Source organism: Biomphalaria glabrata, chromosome 11 (genome assembly GCF_947242115.1).
Source record: "Biomphalaria glabrata chromosome 11, xgBioGlab47.1, whole genome shotgun sequence".
NCBI classification, from domain to species: domain Eukaryota; kingdom Metazoa; phylum Mollusca; class Gastropoda; family Planorbidae; genus Biomphalaria; species Biomphalaria glabrata.
Genome location: NC_074721.1, coordinates 36,542,969 through 36,569,059, shown reverse-complemented (window position 1 = coordinate 36,569,059; position 26,091 = coordinate 36,542,969). Strand labels below are relative to the sequence as shown.

The 26,091-nt window shown below is 33.4% G+C and overlaps 1 protein-coding gene across 1 annotated transcript in view; it reads right to left on the bottom strand.

Annotated features, from left to right (window-relative positions):
* The window catches only part of LOC106052701 (uncharacterized), a 58,808-nt gene that overhangs the window by 14,854 nt on the left and 17,863 nt on the right, over positions 1-26,091 (bottom strand). Inside the window, exons 11-35 of the mRNA XM_056004852.1 lie at positions 25,592-25,798; positions 24,949-25,125; positions 22,934-23,144; positions 21,317-21,606; positions 20,537-20,843; positions 19,229-19,465; positions 15,301-15,447; positions 14,929-15,126; positions 13,155-13,400; positions 12,199-12,424; positions 10,911-11,083; positions 9,482-9,643; positions 8,532-8,675; positions 8,312-8,437; positions 8,056-8,178; positions 7,119-7,241; positions 6,012-6,257; positions 5,647-5,778; positions 4,645-4,770; positions 3,565-3,693; positions 2,701-2,832; positions 2,474-2,584; positions 1,344-1,484; positions 738-863; positions 66-188 (exon numbers count right to left, since the gene is read on the bottom strand). Coding sequence (XP_055860827.1) covers positions 66-188; positions 738-863; positions 1,344-1,484; positions 2,474-2,584; positions 2,701-2,832; positions 3,565-3,693; positions 4,645-4,770; positions 5,647-5,778; positions 6,012-6,257; positions 7,119-7,241; positions 8,056-8,178; positions 8,312-8,437; positions 8,532-8,675; positions 9,482-9,643; positions 10,911-11,083; positions 12,199-12,424; positions 13,155-13,400; positions 14,929-15,126; positions 15,301-15,447; positions 19,229-19,465; positions 20,537-20,843; positions 21,317-21,606; positions 22,934-23,144; positions 24,949-25,125; positions 25,592-25,798 — 4,363 coding nt within the window. The remainder of the gene's footprint in view (positions 1-65; positions 189-737; positions 864-1,343; positions 1,485-2,473; positions 2,585-2,700; positions 2,833-3,564; positions 3,694-4,644; positions 4,771-5,646; positions 5,779-6,011; positions 6,258-7,118; positions 7,242-8,055; positions 8,179-8,311; positions 8,438-8,531; positions 8,676-9,481; positions 9,644-10,910; positions 11,084-12,198; positions 12,425-13,154; positions 13,401-14,928; positions 15,127-15,300; positions 15,448-19,228; positions 19,466-20,536; positions 20,844-21,316; positions 21,607-22,933; positions 23,145-24,948; positions 25,126-25,591; positions 25,799-26,091) is intronic.

Below are 26,091 nucleotides of genomic sequence, written 5' to 3'. Positions count from 1 at the left end.
GAGTTTAATTACTGAAGAAATGTTTAGATGTGAATGACATTGTTTTAAATAGAATTTGTGTGTACCAGAACAAGTGACTCCATCTACATTCAACTTTAATCCATTGAGACATGAGCAATGATAGCCTCCATTGGTATTCTCACAAACTTGTTCACAGCCATCTACATTTAGAAGACACTCGTCTATGTCTGGTCAAGGGAAATATCAGGAAAAACATTTTTTATTAATTGAATTGACCATTTTGTGCAGTTGAACGAACTGTTAAAATAATGAAAATTTAATGTATCTGTGATATTTTTTGGGTATGACAAAAATCCAGCCCCCATGATTAGCCTGGTATAGAATAGGAAAATGGCGGAAGATTCAGATGTACACGCTTTCGGCCGCCTCTCTAGTTGGCGAGTGTAGAGTGAACATGTCACTGGAAAAGACAAAATAGACCCTCCACCAGATAAAAGACACTGTTCATTCAGACTGATGAGAGGGAGCTCTTGTTTTCTTTTGCTGGCCTAGAGTCTATGAATCAACTCTACCAAACTGTTTCAAATTAGACATGATGTAAAGGCCTAAATAACAATAGAAATCTTCAAACTAATAATGAAACCATCAATTTTATTAACAGAGTGCAGCATTTCTCTGAAGTGTAAATAGTGAAGGAAAATGAGTTGACTTATTTACTCTTGAAAGCAAAAAAGAAATGTAATGTACAATCTTTTGCCATCTTAACTTGTGTTTACCTAAACAAGTTTTGTTCACTGGTTCAAACTTGTAACCTGTATGACATGAGCAGGTGTAGCCTCCAACATAGTTCTGACATACCTGGTCACACTTGTTGCTAAGTAAACTGGAACATTCATCAATATCTGCAGGAATTAAACAGAACAGACACTGATTTGAAATATGTATTATTATTATTATGTGTCAAAAACGCAAACTTAAACTCTAGGGCTCGCAAAGACCTTCTTTAAGGGAACAGTATCAGGAAAAGATAGAACAAAGAAAACAATTGGACAGAAACATAAAAGAATGGATGAGCCTGAAAGAAATTCAATCCAAGACTGAGAAATGGAGAACTGTCAACAGATCTTGTGTGGTGCCCAAATGGTTAAACAGACTAAAGGACAGGTGAAAGGGATTTTTTTAAGTGTTATCAATTCTGCATATATATATGAGGGCGTTTTCCTAGTGTGTTCCAACTTCGGACTCTAAACTAGGCATTTGAGATATAAGCTATTAGGAATAGGGATGTAACAAATTTACATCTGCTTTAATCACTCCTAAACAGAAGAATTAGTAGTACAAAAAAATCACTTGCACAGCCTTGAGTTGACATTACTACATACCTTTACATTGTCCAGAAACTTGAGTATATCCATCTAGACACTGACAACTGGCACTGCCATATGTGTTGACACACTTCTCTCCCTGACCACAGGTCAACAGTCCAGTTGTACATTCATCCAAGTCTTTCTCACAGTGAGTACCTATAAGAAATATTTGTATCAATTACTAATTTGACTAGATTTCCAGAGGAAAGAAAATGACTTGATTTACTTAATTTATATAGATCATTGTTTTTAACTATAATTTCAGTCTTAGTTTTAATGACTTCTTTTTTATTCATTCAATTTGTAAGAAGAAGAATCATTTAATATGAAATGTATAAGAAATGAGAGCTCAATAGACTTTTCTGTGCAATAATAAGATTCACTAAAAGGAACATCATTTTTTTCAGACATTGGAGACACAGCATTAAAAAAATAGACCTAATGTTGTAGGAAAAATAATTGGTTAAGCAATTAAAAAAAAGGAAATGTGAATTGGGCATGAGAAATAACATTTAATTTCAAATGGTAGCTAAAATAATCAATATCTGATATCAATTAAAGGTAAAAAAAACTGTCAGGATAAATGAAACAGACAATCATAATGTACAATGGCTTGCCCAAATCTTCCTTCGTTTAACCCTAGCCTAAGTTTTTGGTTTGTTTTCTATTTATGACTAGATACAATTACACACATTACATCCTTTAAGATTGTATGTGTTCTTTAAAATTTAATAGTGCAACATTTTGAAGCCATTCATGTTAATCAAACATGAGTGGTGGCTACTTATTTTTTTTTACTGATAATATGAGTTGATGAAAGTGAGCTCCTTTTAGTTTTGAAGTATTTGACTATTTAAATTTAATCTTTATCTTTAAAAACAGTCTTACTGGATACAGGTCCTTAAATTAGTAGATCATATTTCATGTAGCTAATATATATTAACATGACCAAAATTAACATTCATGCATATAGAATGATGGGTTTGTTGGCAGAGGAATTAGAAAGTTACTCAGAAAAGAAAGATGACAATCAATAAAATGAATTCAAAATGTAAGGCTATGAGAATTCACAATTATTATACACAATTATAATTACATAGGAAGAAAAAAAAAAACTACAAGTAATAATACTTAAAAGAACTAACCAGTAAATCCAGATTTACATATACATCCCTTCTGAGGGTCACATCTATCAGCTCCAGTGCTACAGGCACAGTCGTTGGAACATTCCAGTCCCCATTTACCTTCACCACAGGCTGGTGGAAACAAAACACCAAGTGAGATGTAAATGTGCTGTTTTATGAACAACAAAATTAAAACTGTCACATTTCTGGATATTAAGACAGTGAGCACTATCTGGTCACCTACTCACCCAGACATGTTCTTTTGTCATTGTCCAGTTTAAACCCAGGTGAACACGAACAGGTGAATCCACCAACACTGTTCACACATTTCTCTTTCTCTCCACACAGGTTCAGAGAGTTATAGTCACACTCATTGATATCTGAAAATTAAGATAAATGTTGCAACTGAAGTAAAAAGATTTTATGAGTATAAATTTTGGTCCGTGCACTGAAAAAAGCCAGCAGACTGTAGCTTTTGAGGGAGAAATGTGGTACCACTAGAAGCACAGAGTCCATTGAGCACAGGGCTCTCTGAGGGACATATGGAGTGATCAGTTTGCTAAGTTTGCAACAACATCATCGAATACTTCAAACACATTTAAACACAACAAAAGAGATTTTTCCGCAGTGTATAGCATGTCTCAAGCCTAACAAAGACACATGTCATAGCTTATATGTTCAGCTTTGCATGTAAAAGTGTTTAGCCTTCCCACTAGTATGACATTCCTCTTATAAGGCTAACTTTGTTAACAAAGAGCCTAACAATTTTCTGGAGCATATAATTAAAAACATTGCAATTTATCAACCTTCCTTTCAGACCTTGTTCTCTATAATGCAGATGATATGAAGGTCATTTGTTTTTAAGATGTTCAGTAGCTAACAAAATGATCCATTGCCTTTACTTTCCCAGACTTTTAAAGTTAGGTCATCTTAAAAATCCCAGATTCAAAATCAAGATTCAAACCTGAGACATCCCTAGCCCATGGGCCTTACATCACTAAGCCACCATAAACTCAATTTAAAATTTTTAATACAGCTAAAAAAAATGAATGTTATTGCAAACTTTAATCACAGCTAATTAATAATTTTTCATTAACAAAAAATTTACTTACCCACACATGTGTTAGTGCCTTGAAGACTATAGCCACTGTTACATGAGCAATGAGATGTGTTGGTGACCAGGTCTACAGTACAGATGTCACTGCAATTTAAATTTGATCCTGCACACACATCTACATCTCCTTTGAAAAATTTAGACAAAAAATAAAATATATTTTATTGTTACACAAAATAAAATTTGCACACTATTCGAAAAATAATCTGATCAATTTAAATGTCTATGACATCCTCAGTCACTAAGTAACTAGGCCTTTATGGCTCATTTTGTTAGTAATGAATGCATGGGCATAATGCTTCCAATGGCATGGGTTGCTAATAGCTTCTGATAAACAGTCCAACACCCTTCCTTAACATGTTGATCAGATATTGGGTCAGGGGAACTGTTATCACTGAGAGGAGAAGGGGCAATGATAAGCAACTAGTGCCTAATCCAGTCAGCTATGTACAGGAGTGGATCTTTAGCCTTGGCTAGCTACATATCTAGAAGAAAAAAGACTTGATCCAAATCCCAGCTGCCCCCAGGCTATATGAAATATGGGTAAATCTTCAAGAGTTCATTCTGATGAAAATTCAGAAGCAGGTGACCCTTAGCCATCTGGTAGACACAGTGCTATATCTGTGGTGCCACTGGTCTCATAATGTATTTTGGCACATCATTTCTGCAGGGGGTGTCAGCACCTTCTGAACCATAGCTGAAGACCATACTTTAAATTTAAAAAAATAGTAAGTAACCCTTTCAGACTTTACAATCTATAAGGCAAATGATGTAAAGGTCATATGTTTCTATAGCCCACAGTTAGTGAGGGTGTTATTTGGCCAGCACAATGACCAACCAACTTTACTTGTTCCCAACTGATGCCAGGGACCCATTTGAACTGGTAGGACTCAAGATCCTGAAATTAAAAATCACTGGATTCAAACCTGGGACTGTTAAAAAAACAAGTATGATTTTTTTTTCAATAAATATATAAAAAAAAAAATAGTACTATTCCTTTTGAAAATGTACAAATACATGTTGTTTTTTTTAATCTGAATCAAATGTTCAATAAATGTGTTGTTTTTGTTTCTTTTACTTTTGACACAGTGGGCTCTATCAATGTCCAGAGTAAATCCATAAAAGCATTTACAGTTGAACTTTCCTTCAGTATTTTCACAAACATGTTCACAGTTGTGGCTTGATGTAGTACATTCATCTATGTCTGAAGAAAGACAGAGATATATATACCATTGTGTTAGTTTATTATATAGGTCAGTATAACTAAAGTTACCCCTTTAAGAGCTTGTGATCTATGAAGCTAGATGATGCAAAGCTAATCAGTTTCCATGTCTGATGGTTCACCAGGGTGTCATGTAGCTGGCACCATACCATTTTTTAAATATAATTCAAGTAAACATTAAAGTTGGGTAAATTCAGTGCATCCCAAGAATCCAGAGACTCCAAATCTCATCTTCAGATAGGAAAAAATGTCATTAAGGAATCTGAGCACTTAAGGCGTTGCCATTGACTGTTGGAGAGGATTGCTCTCAAAAATGTAAAATGGGAGCTCTTCACTTAAAATCCTGTACACAATTATTACAATTGGATAATGCTGTTAGATGTACCGCATGGCCCTAGTTCGTGTACCACATTTGCTATAAGTGGCCAAAGGCCATGCAAAAACAGGAAATTTTTCCAGAGATTCCTATTCTATAACCACCACAAGACCAGGGAAAAACACCCTAATACAGTGGAAGGAATGCCACAAGACAGAGGAAGGACTGAAAAAAGACAGTGGAAGAGAATGATTGTGGAAGGACTACCACAAGACCATGGAAAAACACCCCAAGACAGTGGAAGGAATGCCACAAGACAGAGGAAGGACAGACAAAAGAAAGTGGAAGGACTACCACAAGACTATGGAAAAACACCCCAAGACAGTGGAAGAAATGCCACAAGATAGAGGAAGGACAGACAAAAGATAGTGGAAAGAATGCCAAAAGACAGTGGAAGGACATACAAAAGAAAGTGGATTTGCAAACAACAATATAATAGCAACTTAAAACATAATTTATTGATTTATTTCTTGTCACACTACCTTGGCAAATATTGTTCTTGTTTCTTGAGAACCCAGTCCTACATTCACAGGAGTAGCTTCCCTTGTTGTTAACACAATCTTCTGTAGACAGGTCACATTTGTTGTCTAGCACATCAAGACATTCATTGATGTCTAGAAATAAAAAAAAAAATTATAATATGAAAAAAAAAAATTAGTGATGAGTAATGAAATCTGATGTTTTGATATATATGTCTATATATATCATATATATCTTGATAAATTTAAACTAAATATATTTTAGGTAGATAGAATCTTGGTGTAGATTTTACATCATACTAAATGGCTTTAATAAGTCAATTTTAGCTACATTGCAGATAACTAAATTTTGTGATATATTGACTTGCCTTGACACTGTCCAGAAATATTTTCAAAACCAGATGGACATTCACATTTAAATGAGCCTAGTGTGTTGACACAGATCTGACCGAGGAGGCATGCCCCATTTGTGGTGCACTCATCAACATCCTGGTTACAGTTATCTCCTTTCCAGCCAGCTATACACTCACAACCTCTTACATTGTTACACTGACCACGACCATTACACACGCATGTTTTTGAACAGTTAATACCATAATATGGCTTATTGCATTCTGTAAAAATAAAACTCAACCATATAAATATGTAAAAAGATACAATCTGTCAGGAGGGAAGCTTTTCTCTCCAAACTAACTGCAAAAAACAGCTATTACACAGTTATGTACATAGTAAGCAGCATAAATAAAACTAATATGTCAATCTAAATGTTTATTCCAGCTTCTTCAAATTAACTGTCACCTCACTAAAGAAATTCCAGTCTATTTTATCATTACAATGAATAGCTTGCATCATTAGGTTCAGCTACATTCTGTGGGAGGCCAATACTGAACAAACTCCATACTTATATATATATAAATGTATACTATGTTCTCTTGGGAGGTATGATGGCTGAGTGGTAAAGCGCTTGGCTCTCGAATCGGGAGTTCCGGGTCCAAATCCTGGTGAAGACTGGGATATTTAGGAGCTGCTGAGTCTACCCAACTCTAGATCTAATGGGTATTGGACATTAATTTGAGAAAAGTAGAGGTGGTAGGTCATTGTGCTGGCCACATGACACCCTAGTTAACTGTGGCAACAGAACCAGATGATCTTTACATCATCTGCCATATAGAACACAAGTTCTGAAGAGGGAACAATGTTCTCTTGCTAACTACTTAGTCATTTACTTATCATATTCTTGTTTTTTTCTAGGTTTTAGAAAAATATAAATGCAGAATATTTATCTTATAATTTTTCAATGTTTTATATATTTGTTTCTTTTGTAATTATACTGTTTACCCCCATTAATTCTCATAGTTTTTGATTAAATATAATTTACCAAGCAAGTCAAACAAATGAAAAGATTAAAATCTATAAAAAAAAAAAAAAAAAAAAAGACTTACTGATTCAAAGTAGATTGTAATGCTGATACATACCAATGCATGCCACTTTGTCTTCATCTAATTTATATCCAGGATAACATGAGCAAAGGAAGCCTCCATCTGTGTTTTGACATGACTGACTACAAGGTTTGTTGGCCAGAGCACACTCATTGATGTCTAGGAAAAATAAAAAAAAATATTGTCTTCATTCTACAGTTTAAAAAAAATAAATTAAAATCAATAAAAAATATCAACCTGATTCATCTCATAAAAATGATTTGTTTCAATATACTGATAGGATATGTTGAGCGTAGCTAGAGCATTGTTAAACAATGCATCATTGACTAAGAAAAACCTAAATAGAAAAAAGAGCTTTACTTACACTTTTAATAGCAAACATTAATTTTTAAACAATAGTTTACCATGATCTTTTTTTTTAAAGAACTCATGAATATTTAGTGATAGTTTTGATACTTTTTTTTTTACATTTAATGTAAATTTAATGTTTAGAAACTACTCTTAATTTATTATGAGATAGTTTTTCTAAATTTTGCATCCTCTTTCCAAAACATTGACAAATAATTATGAAAACAACTAGGATTACTATGAGAAGTAAATATTGTCAGTTAAAGAACATAACAGTATTATGTTCAGTGATAAGGTAACATCTGGTATGTACAATTTTGATTTGTTTATTTTGTTACTTTTTTATAGTGACATGCCCAAGTGCGTGTGGCATAAATATAACTATTAAAAATTTAGGGAAGGAAAAAAGTTTTTTAAAAAAAAAAGGTGTTTAGATCATAGAGTGTCAGGACAGATATGTGACCTTCTTTGGTGTTATTGTGAACTTTTGTCCGCTAACACAACAGTTTATGAAAATGAACATTTTGGCATTAGTGCTAACAATATTTACTTCATTTTTTTCGGGAATAATATTTTTGATGCACACTTTAAGATCATAAGAAAATTGAAAGCATTAAAAACTTACCGGTGCATAGGGTGTCACTACTGTTTGTGTAACCTGTGTTACAGCCACAAGAGGCAACTCCATCAACAACCATACACACTTGATTGCATCCCTTTGCACTGCATAATGCTGCATTTTTATCATCTAATATATCCAGACAAAAAAAGACATAGTAGAACATTTGGATAATCTAAGGAAAAAAGTGACATTTTCTTCCCTACTTTCTTCCCTATCCCATTCTATATATAATATATCAACAAATATGTTATCAACTGACCTCTCTGGCAAGTCTTTCTATCTTCTGCTAATACATTGCCAGGTAAACAGGAACAATTAAAGCCACCTTCTGTGTTCTCACACACTTGTTGACAACTGTGGGTTTTTTCCGCACACTCATCCACATCTACACATAGGAATGAACAAGAAAGAAAGTAAAATGTTTGGAAACAAAATGTGGAGGTGATAAATAAAAGAAATGAGGAGTAAGTAGCTACAACCTTTACAAAGTGATGAATTCTTGGGATCAAGTCTGTACCCAGGCAAACAGGTGCAGGTGTAGGAGCCTACATTGTTCTCACAATCAGAATGCTCGGGGCACACTGACTCAGACTCAGTACCATTTGAAAAGCACTCATTCTTATCTGAAAAATATTTGGAAGAACATTTGGTAAATATTTTCATTTTGCTCAAGGTCTCAAAAATATCATTTTAAAAATAATATGATTTAGTGATTCTTAATTTTATATCACTAATTTTATGCCAAAATTTATATGCAGCTAAATCATGTCATGAAAAATCAAACATACATTCTAACAAACAATTTTGTAGTTGATGTCATGTGTGCAACTGTAAGGGAGAGACAATATAAATGACACTTCTTTTGACATATAATTGAAATAGTTAGAAAGGTACAGTTGAGACTCATCAGAAAACTAATGCAGACCATGTGACCAACTGAGTACTGTGCATTGTATTGGAGAAAATAATATCTGTAATATGGAAGCACTTTAAATTGGGATGCTAGTTTTTTGCCTATACTACATGCTTTAATTATAAATCTCTAATTGTAATTATTGTTAATATTTATGCCATTATTGAGATTGGTCAAGCTTAGTTTTTTTTAAGGATTTAATTCCCTTAGGTGCTCAGTTATGTCTCCTCCAACTAATCACTATATTGTTTGTTACCTCCCTTCATTTCTCTTCACATCTTCGACCTCCCACCCCCAACCATTTTATTTTTTTATTTTATAAAATTATCTGTATCTCTCACAAGTCTGTGGCCATCAGGAAAATCTTTGTAAGAGCTGGACATGTTAAATTTTTAATCTTAAAGGATTAAAATGTTACTTGAACATTCAAGTAGTTGTCGTAATATAAGTGTAACATAAATATTAGAGAATATCTAGTATATATAAAAAGGCAACAAATTGTAATCTTATACTTACCCACACAATAGTTATTCCTTTCTTCATACCCATCAGGACATTGACCACATATGTACCCTATTGTACTGTTGCCCTGTTCAGCTGCTGTTTTATCAAAACATTCTTGTCCAGGAAGACATGGTTTATCTTTACATGCGTCATATTCATTTTCACAGTTGTTACCTAAAAGAAAAGGTTTAATCTCATTTTTTTAATATTTAGTATTTAGAAAGTAAAAAAAAAAAAATTAGTAAGTAACAAATAGTGAAATAAGTGAACAAAGCATTTTGTAAAAGAAATTAAGTGACACTTCTATTGAAAATATATTGAATACTTTTAAAATGTCTTTTGTATAGTGCAACTTTTAAAGTTATAACATGCTCAGAACACTATGTCCAAATTTCTTTTGTTAATTAGTGGGGGGAAAAAGGTATCTGGGAGAAGGTTTCCATGCTGCTTTTAGGTGCTCAACAAATACAACTCTGCTGAAGTTGGGATTCAAAGTCAATATCTCTTTAAAGATAGCCAAGTGTTTATTGCCACATAGCAATGCATCCCACCAGCTACTGACATTATTTTACTCTATAGTGTGTTTATAATGAGAAGAATTGTGAACTGAAATAAAATCCTATGTAGTTGGGTCAACTGAGGGTCAGTTTTTGCTTTTTTTAAAATACTATTGTTGTGACAAATCGTGACAAATCAGTTTATACATAATGTTATTTTTTTTAAATTGTATGTTACACTTATTTAACTGCTATACTTGTCTTACCTCATGTAATTATTCAAATCTAATTTTTGTTTAAATTTGTATGGTATTAGTATGATTATATTTAATGTCAATAAATACAATTTAATAAATGCAATTTATCTAGCATATTTTGGATTCTTTCCTTCTATATGGTAAAGAGACATGGAGAGTCACTAAAACATATATGGAAAAGCTCCAGACTTTTGTTAACAGATGCCTTTGTTGGATATTAGGAATTAGGTGGGAGAGAACTAGACACAAGCCCATAGCCCAAGATATCAAAAAGCAAAAGTGGAGTTGGATAGGACACACCCTGCATAAACAAGCTACTTATGTAGCAAGGCAGGCACTTGATTGGAGTCCACAAATAAAGAGGAAAATGGGCAGACCCAAGCAAACCTGGAAGAGGTCAGTCATCAGTGAAGCTGAGGATACTGGAATGACATGGGATTGGATGAGGAAAGCTGATCAGAACCGAGTTTGGTGGAGAGGTGTGGTTGCAGCCCTATGCTCCCCTGGGAGTACACAGGATTAAGTCAAGTCAAATAAGTCATTTTGGATTCTTATTCATTATGTATATAACCTTATTTAAAATTTCTACACAAGCATGACATTTTCTATTAAGAAATTGCATGTTGAATATTTATGCCGAGTTGAAAACTGTCCACACAGTTTAAGACAAAAGAGTTCATCTCTTACCAGTGTATGCTGGCCAACATGAACAAACATTCAGCAGAAATCGTCCATTTTCTTTTTCTTCTTCCTGTGTCCTGCTTCTGTCACAAACTCCATGGCCACTACAATCAGGGCAGACAACTATGTCTAGATGTAAAATTGTGGAGGGATCCCCTTTTGCATCTTTGGCTTGTACACTTGAAATTAGAAACAAAATAATTATATCATTCAAGTGTGAGACAGAATCCAACATGTAAGCAGTACTGGTGAGAATATATTTGTGTGCATTGATTTTTATTGGTACGGTACATCATTGCAGAAGTGACATTGCAGCATGAGAATTGATAAGAAAGAGGCAGAAAATATCTGAAGTGTACTTTTTACTAGTTTTTTACAGTTCGTATATTTGCAATTCTTGATTTAACACTGTAGAATCATTCTGTGAACTAGCTCAGGGTGGGCTCATAAATAATGAAAGAGTGGGGGTGTCAAGAAAGACAAACAGTTCAAATAGTAAAGTTCCCCTTTCAGACCTTGTGGTCTATAGGGCAGATGATGTAAAAGTATCTATTTCTGTGGCCTACGGTTAACAAGGGTATCATGTGACCAGCACAACGACCAATCATCTTTACTTTACCCCAAATAATGTCATTAGACCTGGGTGAACTCAGAGGTGCCTGAAGATCCTAAAATTAAAAATCCTAAATCTTCACCAGGATTCAGACCCAGGACTCTGGTTTGGAAGCCAAGTACTTTACCGCTCAGCAACCATGCCCCCTAAAAACAGTTCAAAAAGTGCCTGGAAAAGGTAAAAAACAATACCTCATAAAACAATACATCATAAAACATTACCTCATAAATCAATACATCATAAAACAATACCTCATAAATCAATACATCATAAAACAATACCTCATAAATCAATACTTCATAAAACAATACCTCATAAATCAGTACATCATAAAACAATACCTCATAAATCAATACATCAAAAAACAATACTTCAAGTGTAGACTGTTAAATTATCATGACTTGTATAGCACATTACCACTCTACTTGACCATGAACAGGTGCATTTCTATCCAATCTTTTTTGAGGATTTCAGTCTGAAAATGTTTATGTTACCTTTAAGCACTCACCAAACAGTTATCAAAGTTTTTATGCTTAGAATGAGACAGTGTGATGGGTGGTAGCTCCTGCTTATCAAAATCTGAAGCTGTTACCATGGTGAACATTTTCAAGGTAATTCTTATTTTAGACTTAGAAACTAACTAAATATATTCCAATGCAATTTTTGAATCATTTTACTTACCCAATAGATAATGGTATGTTTAGGTCTGGTATATAGGTTAGCACTCCAGTTTTAGAATCAATGGTGACATTTGAGTTTACAACATCAACAAGGAGAAAGGTGACAGCATCATTATCTGCGTCAGAGGCACTAAAAGTGATGTCAGATGGCACTCCATGGTTTACCTCCCATCTCTGTTTACTATTCAGTTGATTATTGACCAGACTTAACACAGGTTTATTATTGGCTAAAAAATAAAAAGTTATTGCTTTTAATGCCTTTAAACAAGTTATGAAAAAAAATTTTAAATTGTTTTCTAAACATTCAAGGTAAACTAATTATATTAAAATGTAGATAAATAAGTAAGTTGTACCCTAAAAATGTTACATTAAAATATTGAGAGTAAGCTTTTGTTGATTTTTTTTTATTTTTATCACACTCTATTAACAGGCATAATAACCCAATTTCCCAGTATGGACATTTATCTTATCTTATCTTATATAATATAGACGTTACTTCAAAAAAGAAGATGATTACGTCCTACACGTCATGCATTCAGTCATGCATATTAACCAATGACTTAAATTCTGCCAAGTCACTGGTTTTCCTGGCTAGCTCAGGCAACCAAATGCATGCTCTAATAGCACTAGAGCATCTCATCAAATACAACTTTTTGTCAAAATGTAACATCTAAATGTCTATAGAACTAGACATTTAATAAAGCTTCTGTTTAGGACTTAATTGTTACCAAGAGCACAAAACACAAAACAATTTCTATTATCTGTAAGAATTTAAAGATAATTTTCATTTTGGAGTTAAAAATATTGCAATCAGTTGCTAAAGTGGGCGCTCAAAAAAAAGGTAGCAGAGTGCTGTGTAGAAAAAAAAACTACAATGTGATTTCTTTTATTCTTTACTTTAGACACAAAGCTACATAAGCATTCTGTTAGGTATATTTAATTGTACTATCGTATTACATTGACTTGTCTGCCGCAATGAGGCTTCGTTAACTGAGTTCTTTGTATTCAATGCAAATTGCTCATTTCCTGTCAACACATAGTCATAGATACAAGCATGATTGTCACCACATTTGGACTCAGCTTCACTGCGTTTGTTTTGGTCAATGTCTTCTTCGAACAAAGGTTGGAACTCTGGGAACTGGTAGTCAAGGGCTGTCTCACCCAAAGGATATGTAAAGATGGTATTACTGGTGGTCACATCCCCTGTAAAATATCAGAAATCATTATTCAATAATCTTAATAATCTTTATCATCCTGGTAATTTTTGTTACTATTGAGCATTACATATAACAATATACTTTGAATTTTCCCCTTATAGACCTTGCATTCTATAGGGCAGATAAAATTAAAGTCATCTGTTTCTTTGGCCAATGATAAACAAGCAGAGTTTCAAGATTACCAGCACAATGACCATCCACCTTTATTTTCTCTCCAACTTATCAGGTATCCATTACTAGCTGGACTCAGGGGGGGCTTTAAATATCCCAAAATGCAAAATGCCAGTCTTCACCAAGATTGGAGCCCAGAAACCAGAAGCCAAGCCCTTAACCACTCAGCCATCATGCCTGAATGCACATTAAGCTCACAAATTATATGTTTAAACCTCAACACCTCTTTTTTACTTAAACATTACATGTGAAGTTTACATCAGAAAATTGGATCTTATGTTGATTTAGATTGCTAAAGGAGCAAAATAGTTTATGAGTCCATCTTATCAAGTAAAACATAGAAAAATAAAATTTTATTTAAAATATATGAGAAAAAATTGGTTAGACAAAAAGGAATAGTTTTTCTTATATATATAACTGTTCTGCTTTTTTAAAACAAAAGTAGAGTTTACAGATGTATCTAAAAGAATCCTGAGAGCTGTAAAAGGTACAATATAGAACATCTTTCACCTTTTTTTCTTTGGAATATTTGATTTTTAAACCAATCAATTTATCACCCAGAGATTGAATTCAAAATCATTGCCCTAAAGCCAAAGATGGAAAAATGAACAGACAAATGAAAATACTCTATACCCAGAAGAAATGATGAAAATGATAGTCTTAAATAAATGAGAATTGAACCAACTCACATCCCAGTTACAAGAAAAAGGACACCTATTATAAAATATCATAACATGACCAATACATAATTTTTCAACACAGAACCAGACATAACAGAAAGAGACAACAGGTTTTGGAGGCTAAAAGTTGGGACTAGCGAAACTTGTCTTTGTGGAGCATCACAGCGAATGCTGACCATGTCCTTCAAAGCTGCATTCTATATCAAGAGGCCCAAAAATCCTACTGTAGAAGAAAAACTACCAGAGAACTACATGATTTGAAAACCACTGCACATTTCATGTCAGATACAGGATTACTGATCTGAACCCTCCAGCATGAAAAATGAGAAGGAAGAGGAAATTGCCATAAATCTAGACATAATAGTAGCACTAAGTAAATTAAAATGCATCTGGTCCAAAAAAAGTATTAAAAAAAATGAGACATTTGAAATATTGGTATCTTGTTTTTATGTATAATTGCAATGTATGGACTTCACTAAAAGATTTATGGACAGTAATTTTACAGCATAAGAAATGAATGGAACAATCAGCAAATTTTATAATAAAAAAATACATTCATAGCTAATCTAGATTAAAAAGCACTAAGATAATAGATTTAACAGAAAATGATACAATTGATAAACTTGTAAATAGACTAAAGATAATAAAATCCAAAGCTCTTACACTCTCGACCAAAAGTTTCATAAATAACTCTCTCAGTGCTGTTAGGACTTAGAATAGTTCCATTTTCAAGTTTGAAATCATCATCGGGATTGTCATTAAAATTTCCCATCAGGCCACTTGTCTTGTCTTTGTACATTTTGGGGATGTCTACAGATATTTCCAGATTTTTAACACCCACAAAGAAATTCAGAGAAATAGCTGTTCAAACAAAAAAATGTATATTTATTATATTTTCTATTGTATGTTGTATCTTTACAATTTTACATGCTTAGTTTAAAAAGACTATATTGAAAAAAAAAAGATTATATTCAATTATTTAATTTAATTGTTAAAAATTAAATGTTGAAACTATTAAGACTTAGAAAAACTAACTTGAGGGAAAGCTGACTATTAAATTTGTTTTGTTTTCTTTATCAAGTCGTTTCACACTGATACTGTTATTATCAAATGTCTCATTGTAGTCTTTGATCTTGTAAAAGTCTTGAGTACAGTCATGCCCATTGGCTGTTATAATCATTCCTGAAAGATAAAGACAATTAGAAAGTCAGGAACTAATATCAGTTAACATGCATAACAGAAAGTTTATTGAGTGTCGATTGAAAAAATTTTACAAAGTCAGTCTAGCATTAGATTGTACTCTGTGCTGGGATGTGGTGAGGCAGTATTCTACTGTGTGTTGGAATGGGGTTACATAAGCTGTATGCAGGGCTTGTCCTAGCAATTGCAGGGTCCTATGTGAAACGGACTGTGCAGGACCCAATCTGGATAAGTAGAGGTCAAAATTAAGATTTTGTATTAGAAAATACTTTCGTCTTTATAATGTAGATTTTAACGTGCATAAAATTGGCAACCCAAAATTAAGCTTTTGTCTATTTTTCAGGAGATTTTTATGAGTTTTCAGGAGATTTCCTGATATTTCACAATATTTCATAATTACAGGAGATTACCAGAAGCCCCTCGAAAATCAGGGTGTATATATATAAATACACAACTACCACACTACAAAAGGACGATAATAGCTGGCGACTTCAATGCACACACACCTTCCCTAGGCTACCCACACTACAAGTGTGGCAAAGAAATAGAGGATGTAATAAATGCCTCTAACTTACAACTTCTGCAAAACAAAACTTCACCTCCAACTTTCCTCCACAGAGCACACAACACAACTAGCAGACCTGACCTAACTTTTATCTCTACAGACATTACAGACTCTTCTAAAATAACAGTACTTGAAGACATAGGTAGTGACCACAGGCCTATACTCCTCAATATTGGAACGCCAGGTAGATACCAATCCAGCAAAACAACTAGATGGAACTATAAAAAAGCTAACTGGGCAGCTTTTTCACAAGAAACAGACACAAGACTATCAAGCATAATGGAGACAGATGTCAACTCAACCTACACAACTATAGTCTCCAACATCTTACAAGCAGCAAAAAAACACATCCCTCGAGGCCAAGTTTAGGACCACAGACCCAAAACTGTATACTTTATCAACCATACATGGAAAACTGGAGACATACCACAGGAATGGAGAACCGCTAACATAATACCCATTTTAAAGAAAAATAAACCACCTGGATACCCAAAAAGTTATAGACCAATATCTCTAACATCCAACATTGGCAAAATGGCAGAAAAAATGATCAATAACTGACTTTATTGGTGGCTAGAAAGTACTTGCTCACTCCACAATGCACAAGCTGGCTTCAGGAAAGCAAGTAGAACAGGAGACCACCTCTTTCGTTTTATCCAGGACACAGTAGAAGGGTTTCATGAAAACAAGCACACTACAGCAGCATTTATAGATTTGCAGCAAGCCTATGATAGAGTGTGGAGAAAAGGTATATTTTTGAAGATGAAAAAAATGGGCATCCATGGAAAAATGTACAGCTGGATCAGGGCATTCTTAAAAAACAGAACCATCCAAACCCAATTCGAAGGTGCCATCTCTAGTAAAAAAAAGTTTGGAAGAAGGACTACCACAAGGTTCAGCCCTTAGCTGCATTCTCTTTCTAATCTTCATGAATGACCTCCCAGACCTCTTTTCGGTCAATAAGGCACTTTATGCAGACGACATTTTAATTTGGACTACAGAGAAATATCCAATGCTGACTAGATCCAAACTAAATAGAGCCCTCACAACTATTTCAACATATTCAAAATTATGGAAAATGGAAATAAACAAAGAAAAGTCAGTTTATTCAATCTTTAGCCACAGCAACAAAATAGCAAAAAGAAACTACATCCTAAAAATAGACTCACAGCCAATAAATAAAGAAAAAAATCCAACATATCTTGGTGTAAAAGTAGACCAAAGACTGTCTCTAAAACACTTTATGGCAGATTGAAAAGAAAAAGCATCACAAAGACTAACCATAATAAAACACCTAGCAGGAACATCCTGGGGAGCTGAAAAGAAAACCTTAAGACAGTTATACACTGGATACGTCAGATCTGTAATGGATAACTGTCTCTCAATACAAATAGCTGCTAACAAAACCTATCAATCATCATTAGATACAATCCAAAACCAAGACTTGTGGTTAATTAGTGGATGTATGAGAACTACTCCCACAGCAGCCTGTGAAATAGACTGCAATATTGAACCTCTTAAGTTAAGGCCCAACAGAAGCTATTGAGAGATACGGATGTTGGAGGACGATCATCCAAATAAATTACTAACACAGAGAAATAGGAAAAACAACCAAAAAAAGCAAAGGACTCTGATCCAACTTACTGACGAACTAGCCCTAAAACACCACCTACCCAATAACAGAGAAAAAATTACCAGATTTTCAAACATTACACCCGGACTAAACTACAAACAACCAACCATCAAAACACATTTACTAAATAACACCTTAACAAAAGAATCAAATCCACTGGAGCTCACAGTAGGCACACTTGAAACATTTGAAAGCTATCAAAAAACAGCTATCCATATTTATACAGACAGATCGGCTTTCAAAGCTACCATCAATGCTGGTCTTGGTCTTTCCTGGTCTTCCCTAAAAATAAACACTTTGAGATAAGCGCACCCTGTGGCGATTACTGCTCAAACTTCCAAGCCAAAATTGAGGCAATTACCATAGCACTACAGACAGTGGAAAACAAATTATATGAAGGAGTGCAACCACCATCAGATATTGTTGTCTTTACAGACTCCCAATCTACTCTGCAGCACCTCAAACAGCCCAAGAGAGTTGACAACACTCATTGTGATAATCCATCAGATGATATCGAAATTAAATATCAACATCACACTACAGTGGATCCCTGGACACATTGGCATCATGGGAAATGAAAAGGCAGATAAGCTATCAATGGCAGGTTCATCTATGGAACAACCAGATAGACCTGTTAACTACCTCACCCTAAGGTCAATGTTAGTCAACAATCACAAAGAGGAGTGGCTCAACCAATGGGCATCAGGAAACACAGGCAGAGACATGTACAAAGAAATGACTACGCCTAACAAACTGGACAGTATTAACTTCCTCCCCCGCAAAGAACAATCTACAATCTTCCAACTAAGAACAGGACACACACCACTATTAAATTACCACCTGAACAAAATAAACTCCACACAACTCCCCCTTTGCAGACACTGCGCCCACCCCTTTGAAACCGTAAACCATATCCTCTTTGAATACCCCTCCCTAATCCACCTTAGGCAGACCCTACTTCCACTACAGCCCAACATAACCAACACCCTGTATGGCAGTGCTGAACAACTGAAGAAAACAGCACACTTTTTTTCCTTGGCACAGTCTGCAAAAGAGCTCACAGCTCAGCAGCAATAAAGCTGGCTAGAAGAAGAAGAAGAAGAATATATAAATACAGTGTGTTTTTTGTAAAAAAAAAATAAAAGTCGGTACTCAGTGATGAATTGCCTAACTTTTAACTACTAGTAAATTAATAAAAATCGTTAAAATGGAAGAAAAGTAATCATTTTTTCCTGACATTGAAAATTGAAAAAGGTACTGTACTCGGTGGGTGGGTGGGTGAATGGATGTATAGATAGATGGATGAATGGATTGATAGACAGACAGACAGATAGATAGATATGATGAGCCCTAGACAGATTAAGGATTGAATATAATTCTATTTTCTAATGAGTGACAATAATATTTCCTTATTACAAAAAGACTTATGCTTGTTAAAACAAAAATATATTTTTCTCTTAGTAATTAATAAAACAATTGTTTCCATTGTAAAAAATGTAATTTAACTTTTTTATTTCAAATATAACTAAAATATAGCAATATATGTAATGAATTGACTGTCTAACCTAACTCTTTGGCATCCAGTTCTACTTGAAATGAGGAATAATTCCCTTCTCTTGCTGCAAAAGCAATAAAAATGGTGGCATTGGTTTTATCTCCCTTACTGTTGACCACCTGTTTGGTTCGGGCTTGCAGCATAAAGTTCTGCTCCACAATCTTTAGTAATATCTTTTCTCCCAGATAATTCAGGGCATATTCACGTCCATCCAAGGTCTTGATGTGGGGGTCACCCAGTGCTAGACCTAGAATGATAATTTATACAGCTAAAAATATCAAACTAATTAATAATACTTTTGTTCTTCAGTGTGATTGATTTTAAAAGAAATACAAAATTTATATATTTTTTTTAATTACAATTTTAGGTCAATTTTATAATTTTCTAAATTAAATATTTGGCTACAGCTTAAAAATCAAACTAAAAAAGGAAGATTCAGGACAAGACCCAATGGTATCTTCTTTTGCTTCCTAAATCCAAGAATAGGTAGGCCTACTTAATTAATTTTCAATTTTGGCTCAGTATTTGTGCCAACTAATTTGAATTCTTTAGTGATTGCATTTTACAAAAATCTTATCTTATATAATACAGACGTTACTTCAGAAAAGAAGAAGATTACGTCCTACGCATCATGCATTTAGTCATGCATATTAACCAATGACTTAAATTCTGCCAAGTCACTGGTTTTCCTGGCTAGCTCAGGCAACCCATTCAGCCATAACATGTATAACATATTGCAATTTAAATAGATATAGGATGTAAAAGAGCTATAGCTTTCAGTACTACCAATTGAAGACCAAGCACTGTACAAATACCTATCTACTAGCTGTGGAATTAGAGAATCACAATGATTTTTTTTTTCTTTTCTTAAAAGTATATATATGTAAATATTTATGACAAATACTGTTGATACAATATGAAGCAGGTCAATCATTATAACTGTGGCTAGCTTTTATCCTTTTATAAATCAATGAAAATTGAGTCTAACATTCTGTCAATAAAATTTTTTTAAAAAATGTTAAATGTCTTTCTTAAAATGGGTGAATTATTTCCAAAACATTCTAAAAAGCATTTTTCATTGACTTTTAATTGAAACTTAATAATCTTTTTTTTTTCTTACTAAAGTTATTTGGATAAAAATGACTTGTTAATTTATAATTTTAAGAAAACTAGAAATAAAATATCACTGTATAAAGAACTTACAAATTAATAAAATCTAAAATCAACAAAGCTTTATTAAATTAATGATTCACTTAAGTATGATGAAGAAAGTCTCTTGGTCTTTAACGGTAGTATCTTAAATGATAAACTATTTTACCAGTTATAAACTCTGCTTCCCAGGAACAGCCATAGTCTGGTCTGACTTGATTGAACAATCCGCAGTAGTAGGATGGGGAGCTACTCTCTTCACAGCACCATCTGTGTGGGTTAAAGTCTTCCTCTCTGGACTTGCGGACATCATTACTTCCCCACCACCACCACCACTGCCAAGGGTCATTCAGCAGAAGATGACCAGCATTGATATCTCTGTAGTGAATGTATGGGGCGTACCTCCATGCATTGTACCATACTTCCCAATCCCAGTATTTTGTATAGTCAGGGGAAGTATATTTGTAACAACACAACTGTAAACAGAAAACAAAAAACAGTAAAAGACCAAAAAGTATTTGCTTTTTACAATTTCATTTAGACTATTTGGATATAAACAACAATTTATTGTGGTTTATGCAAGCCTAGTGCATTAAAATATAAATAAATATATTAATTAATTGAAAAATAGCATTTTAGGATTCAAAAGTTTAAAAAATAATTAAACAAGAAAATAAAACTAGTTTATAAAGACATGTGTTAATATACAAATAATAAAACTATTTCACTTCTTTTTATATTTATAAAACACTAATATCTTGTTTAGAATATTTTTTTTGTAAGAACTATAAAAAAAAAAAGATTACATTTAAAGAATAAGTTAAAAGAAACAAACTATTTCCATTTTTATGTTGCTAACACATAATTTGCTAATCCTTAATGCAAATTCAATAGTTTCACATTATTTATATGCAAATATTCATCAAATTTAGAGTTAAATAATATTCACCTTGTTAAGAGGATTTCCTTGAAATCTGGCCAATCTTGATTTGGCAATTGGACTAATAGCAAAACAATAAACATATGACCAAGTGGGCCCTTCAGTTAGAGGTGCCCAGGAATAATACCACCACTGTGCTCCTACATCACCCAGGATGCATGGGCATTCAAACAAATCCTTGACCCTTTTCTTATGTAGTGTGTCAGTAAGTAAATATTTGTTGGACAGGTAGAAATTGTAACACTGACTATTTGGGTTTTTAGATTCGCCAACTTTCTCTATCCAAGTTCCATAGCGACCTTGGAAAATTAAAATTAAAAAATTTGTGATATGATTTTTTAAATATGCATAGCAACATAAGTACTTTCACTTTAATTTTAAATGTTAATAGTTAATTATAAGAAAAAAGTATAATGTTTGAATTTTAAAAATGTTTTGACGATAAATAATAAGTTATTTAATTACTTATTCTTTTAGTCTACAAATCCTTTTGTATAAAGAGACAATTTTATTAAGAGTTTTCCCTGCAATCTCATTTTTTGTTCCAATTAAAATTTCAAGAAAATTCTTTTTTGCTTATACTTTTTGAAATTCCTTAATAGAGATATTTATGTGAAGTCATGTATAAATCTTTTATGATTAGCCTGTGCAACCTCAAATAATGATTAACGGAAAATGCTAGATAAAATCTTGAATGAGCTTATACAAAAACAGGTAAAGTCAATAAGCCTGTACCATTAAATTTGTAGACAAATTAAAAAAAATGGGAAGGCCTTTAAATAAATTTCTGGTGTCCACTGCTCTGAGATGTTAAATATATAAATATATGTAATGTTATAGGAGAACGCCAATGTTAACTTTTTACTCATTTTGGCCTCTTATTGCTACCCTGGGAACGCGCAATTCATTATGTTAGAGGACGTGTTCCTGTTGGCTGTGTTATATTGGCTGAGACATACTTCTAAGGAGACAGCACTACACCAAAATGTACCAAGCAGAATGGGGGGGGGGGGGGGGGGGATCTAAGTCTAAATAAGTAAGAAAAAATTAAATATACTATGAAATTAAAGGCTACTTTATGGACCTACTAGAGCCTGGCTAAATTTGCAAAGTATTTTATATCATCCACCCATCAGAGTGGTGCTAGAGCCCCTGGAGGGCTTTGGCCTGCTTTAGCACATCTCTCCATCCTGATTTATCCTGTGATTTATGTCTATATGCCTGGACTTTAAAAAGAATACAAGTAAAGTTCCGTTTTCAGACCTTGCTAACTGTAGAGCAGATGATGTAAAGGTCATCTGTTTCTGTGGCCCACAGTTAATGAGTGTGTCATGTGACCAGCACAACAACCAACCTTCATTACTTTTCCCCAACTAATTTCATGTACCCACTAGAGCTGGGTGAACTCAGAGGTGTCCAAAGATATCGAGACTAAAAATCCTAGTCTTCAGCAGGATTCAAACCCAAGACCTCAATTCAGAAGCCTAGCGCTTTACCGCTCAACTACCAAACCTCAACTGGACTTTTAGCTGTTGTATTTTTATATCAAAGATTGTAATTTGTGAAACATATTTTTATAATGTCAGTAAGAAATTTTAACACTTTTTTTTTTATAAATTATAATACCAGAATTCCAGACAGTGGTGTCCATTTTAGTGGTCAGTTCTGTATAAGAAACACCCAGGTCCATGTAATTATCTACATGTGCATAACCAACTTGAATTGTTCTCCATTGGTCATAGACCCAGTTCATAGCTCCTTGTTTATAGGTAACAATGGCATAAGCTGTCTGTCCATCTGTGATGTAAACTGCTTGGAAAGTGTTGGTCTGTACAGCCTTTGTACAGAAAATGTAATATAATGAATCAAATATAAACTTCAATCAACAGTTAAGAACTTAATCTAAGACAAGGGAGGCCTTTAAGCAAAACAATGACATAAAAATTGTAATGTAATTGACTCGTATGTATTGAATTTGTAATGGAAAATTTTCCCATTACAAAAGACACTGTAACATGCAAAATGAGAAGGTATAAAGTTTAATAAATATTTTTTGTGATAAATGTAACTATATCCTGGTTTTTTATAACTGTGTCCATGTCACAACTATTTATGTAGTTGTATAGTAAAAATGTTCTTTATTTAATAGCGCCGATTTTATGAATAGGTGATGACGTCATTCGCGCTACTTTGTTTTCTTGTGTAGTAATTGCTCTCCCCTTGTCGCTTTGTGATAAATGTTCTTTTATGATGTAAATCTTTTCTTCTTGATCGTTTGGTTCTTACACTCCATCTTGCGCTGAAGAGCCAAGCGGTATTTTGTAAATGCTTGAATTCTCCTTGTGCTTATGTTACTGGACAGCCTTAGCGTTTGCCTTGGATATATTCATAAAGGATTATCTTGACCCCTGTTTAGGCTGTTTTTTATTTCATATTGTAAATTATTTTTAATATGGATTCGATCGTATTTGTATTTTAGAATTAGATTAGAGGATAAGAAGAATCTATTATTTGTCTTTCTATAGGGTGTCAGTTTCAGTCTCAGTCTCAAGTTTTCTGTCTGAGGTTTTCATCTCAGGTTTCGGGACTGAAGTTCGAGTCTGAGGTTCCAGATTCCAGAATGCGGGTTTCTATATCCAGACTTGGTGTAATGTTGTAAAATTGTGAGTTGAACTTTGACTATTTATCGTGGTGAACATTCATCTTGGTTAGAAGATAGATCTTCTTGTGTTGCCATTAGTTAGAAGATAGATCTACTTGTGTTGCCATTGGTTAGAAGATAGATCTACTTGTGTTGCCACTTGTTAGAAGATTGATCTACTTGTGTTGCCACTGTAGCATGAACTACATATGATTGCAGGATCTTTGTCTTGAAATAGATCATTGAGGAGGTCAATATTGTTTTCTTATAAATACTATTTTACTATATCATACTATATAAATATGTTATTCATATCATTATTATTATTCATATCATTGTACAAATATCATTGTATTAAATTTATAATTTAATTTAAGTCATCATACACATCGTATATTTGTTTATGTACAACTGGGTGTGTATGGTGTGACTGGCTAAACTTGGGCCTAAAAAATAATATAAGTTATAAAGTAATTATAACATATACACACATTGTAATTCACATAACAACTTAATGCTAAGTAATTAATTCAACTAAGTCCTGACAGTCCAATTGCCTTAATTATAATGCACTGCTAAAGATACCCATTTAACCGAAGAAATAACAGTATAATCTTTTATATGAAATGAAACACTTTTAAAACCTCAAATTGAAATCATGGAAATATTCAACACTCATTATAAACACACAATATAACTTTATTTCAATAAGAGATTCACAAAAGTTGACACTATATGTATTATGTACATATGATCAACCAACTGATCCAGCTTTTTAACTTCCCTTTGTATATGCAGCTTACTAGAATGGTCTTGTCCAACTTTCAAGAAATAGCTAGAAATCTATTTTTAGTACTATGAAAAATAAAAAAAATTATCTTCTCAAAATTATGTAGTAAACATCCTATTGACAAACATCATGAGATCTTAATGAGTACATCACATGACACATATAATTGGTTAGAGTATGGAATAGTAAGTAACAGTATTTTTTTTTTACCTTATTACAGTAGAGATCATAATAATATTGATAATATTGCCACCACCAGTAATAATCCTTCCAATAGCGATAGTAATCACACAACCAGTAATACCATGACTCAGGCTCTACATTCTCCCAAGTAGCTACCAGGACACAAGTAGCATTGAAATTGTTTAGTTTGTACTGCTCTCTGACCTGCACAGTGAAAATAAAATATTGTATATCAGTAACATTTCAACAGATCATTTTTATATTAATTTACATTTTTGTTAAATTTATTTATTTTTAATATCTATTAACACTAGAAAGTAAAAAAAAAGTAAAGTTTCCCTTTCAGACCTTGTGATCTATAGGTCAGATGATGTCAAGGTCATCTATTTCTTTAGCCAATGGTTAACGAGCAGGGTTTCATGTGCCCAGCACAACGAACAACCACCTTTTATTTACCCAACTAAAGTCATGTACCCATTAGATTTGGGTGAACTCAGGGGCGCCCTAAAAATCTGAAATTCAAAATCCCAGTCTTCACTAAGATTCAAACCTAGGACCACATGTTTAGAAGCCACATGTTAACCACTCAGCCACCTTGCCCCCAATTTATTAACACTATATCATATATACATATATTAAATTTTTTTCTTGAGGTTGACCTGGTACTGACCTCATCAGTAGCTCTAGTAATGACACTTGCTGAAGTGCTGTTTGCCTTGTCATAGAGCTGATAATAAACAGTCCCATTGGAGTATGGGTTACTGTAAGTCCAAAATGGCGCTAGAACATTTCCTTCTGAAGAAGAAGTCAAGTACAAAAGATTTGGCCACCAGACTCTTGCTTGCTTTCCAAACGTAATGACGCCATTTGGCAGAACCTTTTCAAAACATAAGGAAGCTTTAAAATATACACTGATTATCCACATTATTTAACTGAATAATTACAAGTTACTTTACTTATATAACATTAATTATTTATTTTAATTGTATAGTGAAGCAATAACCAACCAATCAAGAAATAAAAGGAATGAAAATTATAATTATACAAATGTATTCTAACACAAAATGCTTTAACTAAACTAAGTTAACTTATTCATTGAAGACAAAGTTAAAGAAATAAACAAGAGCACTACATTTGGAAAAAGATTAAATGAATCTAATCAGAGTCAGA